We start from the raw sequence: 9,932 nt of genomic DNA on the forward strand, positions 1-9,932 counted from the left end.
CAGAAATGATGCTCTGTGGCCGCGTTAAACAGAGACAAAGTAAATCACCGAGGACCGTGATGTGAGCAATATTCTTTCACTGAACAATAACATTTTACTGCCTCTCTTCCTGTCTGCGCCTCATCCTACCGCTACATTTTGGGGTTTTTTTTCCACGTGAAGATGAAAATTGTATTCTTTTAAAAGTTATAATTTAGGCCCCGCATCAGAAATCGCCGTAAAGTCTGCGTCTCCGCATTATCAGAAAAATGAATGGGCGAGTAAGAAACCCACCCATTACATTTACGCTCGGCCTCTCACTGCGAAAGTAATTGCATCTGGGTTCAGGAATGCATGTGACATTTCAGTAAAAGCATAGAAATGCAGCGTGTGCACCGCTCGGTGGTACACGACGCATCACGGAGAGACGGCGGAGCGTCTGAGGTCACAGCGCATATGTTCGCTGTTGTCTTCTTATGTTGAACTGAAAACCTGCGTCTTAGTCATGCAGCAAACCTGACGTGCCTCAAAGCTCTGAACAAAGACTCGGGAACACTACAAAAGGCACGTGTCAGCCGCAACGACGACTTTTTAATTACTTGAGCCGCAAACATTTCGTTTGTATTAATATTAAAGCAAAGGCTCAGAATGTCATTTGTCCACCGCAAAGCATTCTTTATTACACCAAGAAACGAGTATGTCTATTATCTTTATTTGCACATTGAACACATGACACAGAAATGATTCATTTTATGTTTCAAACTGTTTTTTATAAATTATGAATTATTTTATTTAATATGAACTATTTTAATAGGCAAATAATCTAGATAAGATTTTATCCGACAGATTCTACTTTTAAATGGTTTAATCTATTATTATTATTATTATGGCACAACTGGAACGTCTAAAAGTTTCTGTATATGTCAATTATAGCGCTAAGCAAATAAAACTCATAATCATATTAAAAACAATTTAAATCCGTGACTAAAATTATTCCCTACAACATCTAAAGCGCCTCAATATGAATATGAGGCTACATGTAAGAAAACACACCCATGAATGAACGTGACAGCAGCAGCCGAACTCTGCTCGCAAAGGAGGGAGGCGCTGACGTCAATTAAGATCTGACTGATATTTGCCAAACTCCAATCAACACAATAGTCTTGGTCGGCCCAGCTTTAGTGGTAAGTACATGATTTTATTCATGAGCACGGGTGACTATTTGCGCCGGTTTTCCTACTTAAATGATTGTCATTGCTACTTACTAATAAGGATAATTTAAGCGAGTTGACTTGAATTAATCACACGCTCAGGACATGCAGCCTTTTGAAAGTGCTCGTCCTCTCAGATGCTGCCGCTGCTCCTCCACCTGCCCGTCGCCACCGTCGTCGTGCTGAGCAGCATGTGCGCCGCGCCGCTGCGGGGCCAGAAGCCGGGTCAGGTGGACCCGCTGACGGCCCACCGGGCCAACCCGCAGTGCTGGGACTCCTCCTCGCAGCTGCTGCTGCAGATGCGCTCGCCGCGGATCGCCGACACGGTGGCCGCCTTCTGGGACATGATGGTGTTCCTGAAGGCGTCAGACAACAGCAAGCACAAGGCGCTCTACTGGGACCTGGCCCGCGTCTTCTGGGACATCTACGTGGAATGCGTCCTGTCCAGGAGTCACGGCCTGGGGCGGAGACACGTGAGCGCGGTCCACTCGCTCGTTACTGACAGTGAGTATTCTCATTAGTCCACTTCTTTAAATGTGCAACTTCACTGGCATGAATTTACATAACAAATAATGGGTTAATTCTCCTTATGGACTGACTGCTGTAATGCATTTGTATGAAACATGTGTAAATAAATAAGTAAATACTAAGTAAATGCTATGCTATAGATTTATTAGGAGCGTGTGTGTATGTGTGTGTGTGTGTGTGTGTGTGCGTGTGTGTGTGTAGTACTGAGGACACAGTAATTACTTCCGAACACTAACGAGCCCAGTTCTGTGTGGTCCAGTCCAGTACACTGATTTTAACGCCATCTGGTCAGCGTGGCTCCTGTAGTAGATGCTTTAAGGAGGATGTTGCTGAACGTGGGTCAGTGCTTGAGTTTGTGCGTCTTCTGGGTTTCTCTGTCCTCAGGGTCGTTCCGGTTCAACAGCTCGGGGGTCAACTCGCAGGCGTGGCTCAGCGTCAGAGTGAGACGCAGGGGGAAAATCAAGACTCTGAACACAAAAAACAAATCAAACACACACTACTACCAATGAATAACGAGTTTGGTTGACTTTAATGCCTAATGTCACCACAAAGAATAGAGGAGCACCACTGTAAAGTAACTGCACCATGAAGACCAGAATCTGATCTGAGATATAATTTACATAACTTTAACATAGCCACAATGGTGTATAAAGTTTCTTTAAACCCTGTTCTGAAAAAAACTCATGTTTAAATAATTTTTTTCTGTAATGTTTTAATATTTATATCATAAACACAATCACGTTACAATTGTATTTGTATGTTTATTTTAAGTGAAATTAAATTCATGTAAAAGAGGTGAGGTGTGAGAGGTTTTTATTGTTAGCACATTAGCATAGCAAACTATAAAGGACATTCTGTGGTAAATAGGAGCTGTCACACAATATTATATTATGTTTTTCTGAGTTTTCTTATATAATGAATACATAACTTAGCTACACTAGTACATTTAATAACCCGCTTGATGACTGTGAGACTCTCACAAGGTTAATAAGGTTAAGGTTAGGTGAACTCAACTCAACTAAAAGGACACGCCCCCTTTTAATCGCGTGCTATGACGTGATACGATCACGTGGTTTATGAACCAAAACCCGGACGACTGGGAGTACTTTCAGTTTCTGTCCGTTCTCTGGGAACTAGTTGGGACGTGCGCTGTCATCATCCGACGTGAAGAACCTTTTATTTCTCTGCGAAGCTGCTGTCAGCAGATCGCAGCGGGGCGCCATCCAATCCGAACCCGGGGCCGTTCGAGTGGACGACCCGCGCCCCCTGAGCTCGTCTCCAACCAGCAACAGGCCGATCTCAGCGGAGAAGGTGAGCGAGTTGAACTCATCTTTTGTCGTTAAACGACTTGTTTATGAGTGCGACGTCAGTCACTGCTTCTCGATATCGCACCAGGAAATGGATTTTCAGCGGCGTCTGTTGGACGTATCGAAGGCGCTGTCCACAGAAGACGTGAAGGCTTTAGCGTTCCTGTGCACGGACCTGCTCCGCCGAACCCTGAACCCGGCGGACTCGGCCAACGAGCTCTTCGTCCGCCTGCAGGAGCAGGACCTGCTGTCCGAGGAGCGGCCGCAGCTGCTGACGGAGCTGCTCGTCACCTTACGACGCAGCCGGCTCGTCTCGGAGCTCAACCTCAGCAACCGAGGGGCGGCAGCGAGCGGCCTCGTGACTCCGTACAGGTGAACGTCATGTAAGCCACGCCCGGCGTTTCCAGGTGTGTTTAGGTGTACTTAATTTCCCGTCATTTCAGGAAGCTGCTGTACGAGCTGTCAGAGGAGATCACGGATGAAGGCCTGGGGGAGATGAAGTTCCTGTTACGCAACACGCTGAAGCGTCGAGCGCTGGAGGACAATTGTGTGAGTGACAATGAAAAGAAACTTCACTAATTCAATTAAATAATTAGATGGTTTAAGCAAACAGCTGCAGTCACACATACAGATGTTAGTTCATTGAGAGGACATGAAGTTATTCATCTGATTTTCGTCTCATTTCCCCTGTTTCTCAGACTACGTTGGACGTCTTCCTGGAGATGGAGCGCACGGACCACCTCAGCGACAGCAACCTGGACGAGCTGAAGGAGATGCTCCAGGTCATATGTCCCGTGCTGAGAGAAAAGATCGAGCAGTTCAAGGCGCAGCAGGGTGAGTGTGTTCAGGAAGAAACAATTATTCTCTGCTGATTGCTATAAACACAGACCTTACACCAAACTTCAAGTGCAGAGTTCACAGTACTCATGTCTTAACATGTCTGTCTTAAAACAACCTGTCAAATCATTTTCCCTTTTCGTTTACTGTGATTATTATTACACAGTGTAGAAACTGTCATTATGTTCCACAGAGTGAGCCACATAGAGTGTATGATGAAGTTAGTTAATTAATTAATTATTTTTATTATTACATGTTCACTCTCACCTGTTAATTTATGATTATTTCTGTCTATCTGTCTATAAATCATGTGATTTGAATGTGATTTTTTTATTTACAGTGTGTGAAACTCACCATATAGCGCAAGAGAGTAAAGAACCAATGTGTTCATCCTTAATATCAAACCAGGTAAAGATGATTTAAATCCCCCTAAACTCCCAACAGTGATATTAATCACATCTCTTGTAGCCATTTGCTGTTGTTGTGAAGAACTATGTTCTTATATGTTTTACTCTTGTCTCTATCAGGGATCACTGTCTCCATGTCTTGAGCTGAATCCTCCAGGGAACCATCATAGTGTTACATGTTGGTTATTATTGTAATAATATGTAGTGTTAATGTTCTTTATTAATTCATCGCATACAGTTATTACAGTCTGACACTGAGTCTAATATCACCATAAAAGGAGCCACAATGAAAGCAAACTGTGTTTTCTAGTGGTGGGAATCAGCATATAATTAACTGACTGGTTTCATTTTAGGTGCTGATGATGATAATGACAACGTGGTAGAGCAGTTCAGTAGTTTACGCACTGGAACAGAACCGTTTACCCGCTCCACAAGTAAGTACCTCCTGACACCAGTTTTAATTTTAGTCTTTATATTTTTTTCTGGAATGATTTCTCTTTTACTGTATGACCGTCTGTCATCATAGTCGGATCAGATGCTTTGCCCGCATCATCCACTGAGGAAGAGATCCTGGTCAGCACTGAGAGCAAAAGAAAAAAAACAGAGGTGTGGGTTTTATTGTTTTCCATATAGTTCATGTACCCACATGTTTTGTGGGTACATGAATTTTATTAAATTGTATTGGAAATTACATGAATTATTGTACAGTCATCCTGTGATGACTCATCTGTGTTGTCGATTCATCTCTAGGGTTTACAGTCATATGCCATGAATGCAGCAACGAGAGGCGTCTGCTTGATAATTAATAACTACAACTTCAAAAAAACAGGAATTCTCTCAAACCGCGAGGGGACCAAGATCGACGAAGGTGAGCTTCTGTTGCATAGATCTTGGACACCTTATGTGTTCCTGCTGGTTTGCTGTGTCTTCACCTGTGTGTGATTGCATTGATTGATTTCAGAGTGCCTTGTTAAGGTGTTTACGTGGCTGGGCTTTAAAACAGAAGTACATCATGACTGTACCAGCGGACAGATAAAGAACTTAGTTCAAGATCTTGGCAGGAGAGATCACAGTGCGATGGACAGCGTGGTGTGCTGCATCCTGAGCCACGGGAAGGAGGGAAGCGTGCTGGGTGTGGACGGCATACCTGTCGAGTTCACGGACCTCCGTGAACCCTTAAAAGGATATAATTGCTATTCTTTGGCAAAAAAACCCAAGATGTTCTTCATTCAGGCCTGCCAGGGCACTGATAACCAGCGGCCTGTCTGGGTGGAGGCAGACGGCCCCGCAGACAGTTCTGTCTGTTGTGATGCTGTCAAAGTGAAACCCATCCCAGCTGATGCTGACTTCCTGTTTGCAATGTCCACTGTTCCTTCCTGTGTCTCCTTCAGAGATAAGACGGCTGGCACCTGGTTCATGCAGTCATTGTGCAAAAACCTTGTTGACATGGTGCCCAGGTTAGTCAGACTGGATGCAGTGCATTTATTATGGTGTAGTATTGTTGCATCAATAGATCTACTTCTATCTGTTCATTCTGTTTATTTTTCCCCAGGGGGTCTGACCTCGTGTCCATTCTGACAAAAGTGAATGCAGATGTGAGCCGGATGACAGATAGTTGTGGTGTACGAAAGCAGATGCCTCAACCACAGTTTACACTCACAAAGCTAGTGGTCTTCCCACTGCCCAAAGCTGCTCCTCCCAACCTGCCGTTTGTCTGATCGTCTCATAGACCATAGATCTGTTTATTCTTTTAGGTTTTCTATGACATGGTTTTAATCCACTGTTTATATATCACCTTGGTGCAATAGTCAAAGTAAAGTGTCTTTATTAATTTCACTGTCAAACTGAATATTTAAATATTTTTTTATTAGATCTTAAAATGAAATGTATGATCAACCAGAAAATACAGCATTTGGATAAATTTTGTTTTATTGTAATTTTATACGGATGTTGGAGGGCCAATTAAACATTTTTTGTGAGTACATTACAGTATTCACAACATATTGAGTACGTTTATTTCATCCAACTGAATACTGTGAAATGATCCTAATAGCACACACTAACAAATAAAGCCATCACTTATTGTTATTTATTTACGCTTTATTTATGCACTGATCATCCTGACACGTATTGGATTATTATACTATGCAGAGATGGGCTTTTCCGCAGAAGTAGTGATAATGGAAGCTCCAATAATTTAAATATTTTTAGTAAAACCACAACTGTGAAACTGACAGTCTGTGATATAAAACTGCTATAAGATGTTTTTAGTCTATGCTGGCTTTACCTGGTTTTATCGTTCCACTACCAGCAGGGGGCGCTGTCGTTAATCTGCATACTGTGACTCCACGTGACCCGCTGATGACCCGGATGCTGAATTTCATCAGCGCTGACGTGAATATGGATCAGGAGTTGTTTTTAGCATTGTGAGCTAATCAAAGCTCGTTATAGTAGCACAACCTGGTGCCCCAGTGTCGTGTGAGGTTTTAATCCGCCCTCAGGTCGGTTCATCAGACTCGTGATTTATTAACGTTATTAACTGTGACATGTTGGATCTCTACAACAGCTTTCAGTAACTGTGGCAATAATTTGTCGGACAATTAAAATAAATGCTTAATTAATCTGTAAGAAATCAATGCTAAAATTATAACGTGAATTAGGTTCTTGCCTTGATGAATAGTTCTGCAGGAAACTCTTAGTGTTGTTTTTTTGGTGTCGTTAAAATCTATCTTAACAAACAGTTTTTGTTATTGTTCCTCTAATTAACCACTTTTTCATTGAAAGATCTAATGGTGAGCTAACTGAGCTTTAGCTTTAATATTTAATAATATTAACGTAGTTTTATCTGCGCTAGTTAAGCAGCCATCAACAATCATTATATTCATCAATTATGTCCATTAAATGGTTAACCATTATAACCATTTGATGGACATAAAAATATAAGTAATAACTGCAAAGGCAAATAATGACATTTCTGTGGTTAGTGAAAGCGAGCAATAAAGGAAATATGTAAAACAAATGAACTGACGAATTGTTATGTGGTTTTTTAGCATTACCTTATATTGATCAGTCTCCATTTAGGTTTATTGCTGGACTCCACATGGTTGTACTACAGTTCGTTAGACACACTTCTTTCTCTTTGAAACAGCTTGAACATGTGTGAAGCACAGAGCAGCAATCCTGGGAAAACCCCAATACAAATCCTGCATGAATATGGCTTCAAAACAGGCAGCTTTCCTGTTTACGCGATGGAGAGAACTGAAGGAGAGGTTCATCAGCCCAGCTTCATCTTCAGCGTGAAAGTTGGAGACGTAAGCTGCACAGGTACATGAACATCTGTTAGTGAATGCACATCCTATCTGAATTGAAAAACCATACCCTGCTGATTTAAAGAGAGCACTCCTTCAAGTAATGGTTTATTTGACCCCCCTGCTGCAGTTAGGCCTTAAATATAGCCTCTCTGGATTTAATATTGAAGACACTTGCAACTTATGTGTAAAAAGTCACTTAAAGTTATAGCTCTTTGGAACAAAATGATTTATCAAACGCTTCTGATTATCTCTCAGGTCAAGGTCCCACTAAAAAGGCTGCTAAACACCAGGCTGCAGAGGCTGCCCTCAATATTCTGCAAGTAAATGCTAAAACAGCGTGAGTAGCTTAAATTGGATAAATTACGAATATGTAATTCTAAATATTTTTCCACTGGTAGTAAGTGTAAATGTGATTTAGCTTTTAGACCGTAGTAGGTTGTAGTAAAGGTTTATCTGCATCTTTGATGTGACTCCCAACAGGAGCGTTCCTGAGGAGGCGGAGAGTAACGGTGTTGCAGCAGAAACATACAACCATCCCAACTCAGTGGGGAAACTGCAGGTGTGTAAATTATTGCTCAGCTGCTTTTCTCTTATACCTCTGTTGGTGTATATATGTGTGTGTGATTGATTATTTAGAGTTTTTCTATCTTAGAACCCATGTAATTACTCATAAAAGTAATAATTATTGACTGTTTTGTCTAAGTTGTATTTTCTGTCGTTATTTTTTTTCATTTGTCTCCTAATTTAGGAGCTAGCGTTGCAGAGAGGATGGCGTCGTCCTGAATACTCAGTTTCATTGGAAGCTGGTCCACCACACAACAGGGAATTCACTGTTTCTTGCTGTTTAGAGTCTCTGACAGAGAAAGGTGGAAATGCTTTTCAGCTTTTTTAAATAGCTCTGCATGTTACTTTTTTTCCTTTTGTTAATGATCACCATCTTGTGTTTTAACAGCTACAGGAAATTCAAAAAAGGCAGCAAAAAAGGCAGCTGCAGAGAATATGATGACAAGGATTCAAAGTCTGTCAGATTCTTCTGAAATCACATGGGTATGTCAAATACAGAGGCAGCTCCCACTCCACTGAAATAGGTGCTTCTGTCTTTATGCTGTAATTGATTCTTCATTTCCAGAACCCTAAGCCAAGTATTCCATTTGAGAATTTAAAAAACTCATCAGCAGAGAAGATAACTTCACTAAGAAGAAACCCGCTCAGCATTCCCAACACCGACTACATTCAGATGATGTTAGAGCTTTCTCAGGAGCAAGTCTTTGAAGTCACATACTTGGATATTGGTGAGCAAACACAGCGTACCCACACAACAGTGGGGCAAGATTGAGTGTGTGGAGTCTCATACTGGGCTTGAAAGCTTGTGTTTGCACTTTGCAGATGAGCTGACGGTGAACGGCCAGTACCAGTGTTTGGCCCAACTGTCCACGTCCCCAGTCACCGTGTGTCACGGCACAGGCATGACCTGCAGCAACGCACACAACGATGCAGCGCACAGCGCCCTCCAATACTTGAAGATCATGGCCTCCGTTAAATAGGCACCAGCACAATTAGGACTCGCTTCGCCCATTCTTGTCAGTGGGTCACATGAGCTAAAGGTATAGTTTTATAAGTGTTTATAAGTCACAAGCAGCTCATCGGCCACAGTATGACAAGATACTGTTTTAACTTGCTTTATGTAAATGAAGCACTGTAATGAACACACTTTGACCATGGCTTTATTTATTTATGAGTTGTATCATGTAGAGAGCTAGTATAAGATTGTATACTTTTATTTACTCCAAAGAACCTATCTGCAGAGTTTAACTAAGGTCAGGTGAAGTTTAACAGGAACTTTACAGTTTCCACCTTTCTGTTTGTGTGCAGTAATAATCCCACTTTTGCTCTCTAAGTGACTGCATGTTGTGTTCCATGCCTGTGTGTTTATACTTTCAATACGTTAAGTCCCGGTGGGACATGCCAGCAACAACATGTATCCAGAGTTTACCACAAACACTTAGCGCCAACTGCTGGTGTCTGTTAATCTTTACAGAACAGAGAATATGGAAACCACAGATTAATGTGGTGCCTTATTAATTGCACAAAATCGAAATTTGTTTCTGCTTTTAATGCCAATATTCTGTCAAATGCTGTGGAAGGATGGCTTTGAATTTAGGGCCAAAAATATGATAATATTATAATGTTGTGGTCTGTATTTGTAGTGTGCTGTTGCCTGACGTGTTAGTTTTATAATCTTAAACAATAATCAATATCTTATTTGCCAATAACTGACAAATAAACCAGTGCAGCTTCTATGATCGTAAATTGCACATCCTGATGTCTTTTTCACTTTTTACTTCGGACAAA

The 9,932-nt window shown here is 41.6% G+C and overlaps 3 protein-coding genes across 4 annotated transcripts; all 3 read left to right on the forward strand.

Annotated features, from left to right (window-relative positions):
• Positions 1-869: 869 nt before the first annotated feature.
• On the forward strand, positions 870-2,503 carry LOC114847690 (protein FAM237A-like). The gene is made up of 2 exons (XM_029137666.2): positions 870-1,694; positions 2,103-2,503. Exons 1-2 carry the CDS (start codon positions 1,328-1,330, stop codon positions 2,225-2,227), a joined length of 492 nt encoding a protein of 163 aa, XP_028993499.1. The 5' UTR covers positions 870-1,327; the 3' UTR covers positions 2,228-2,503.
• Positions 2,504-2,801: 298 nt separating this feature from the next.
• Positions 2,802-6,357, forward strand: casp10 (caspase 10, apoptosis-related cysteine peptidase). Of its 2 annotated transcripts, XM_029137663.3 has the most exons (11): positions 2,802-3,029; positions 3,114-3,397; positions 3,469-3,574; positions 3,724-3,859; positions 4,203-4,270; positions 4,390-4,447; positions 4,623-4,703; positions 4,796-4,875; positions 5,020-5,137; positions 5,231-5,726; positions 5,822-6,357. In XM_029137663.3, exons 2-11 carry the CDS (start codon positions 3,117-3,119, stop codon positions 5,985-5,987), a joined length of 1,590 nt encoding a protein of 529 aa, XP_028993496.1. In that variant the 5' UTR covers positions 2,802-3,029; positions 3,114-3,116; the 3' UTR covers positions 5,988-6,357. The 2 variants fall into 2 exon arrangements, with proteins under 2 accessions (XP_028993496.1, XP_028993498.1); XM_029137665.3 differs by lacking the exon at positions 2,802-3,029 and having other exon boundaries at positions 3,049-3,397.
• A 265-nt stretch (positions 6,358-6,622) lies between these two features.
• Positions 6,623-9,895, forward strand: prkra (protein kinase, interferon-inducible double stranded RNA dependent activator). The gene is made up of 8 exons (XM_029136972.3): positions 6,623-6,770; positions 7,418-7,593; positions 7,836-7,917; positions 8,061-8,139; positions 8,329-8,446; positions 8,533-8,627; positions 8,710-8,872; positions 8,967-9,895. Exons 2-8 carry the CDS (start codon positions 7,425-7,427, stop codon positions 9,122-9,124), a joined length of 864 nt encoding a protein of 287 aa, XP_028992805.1. The 5' UTR covers positions 6,623-6,770; positions 7,418-7,424; the 3' UTR covers positions 9,125-9,895.
• The last annotated feature ends 37 nt before the right edge of the window (positions 9,896-9,932 follow it).

The sequence above is a fragment of the Betta splendens genome, chromosome 21 (assembly GCF_900634795.4).
Source record: "Betta splendens chromosome 21, fBetSpl5.4, whole genome shotgun sequence".
NCBI classification, from domain to species: domain Eukaryota; kingdom Metazoa; phylum Chordata; class Actinopteri; order Anabantiformes; family Osphronemidae; genus Betta; species Betta splendens.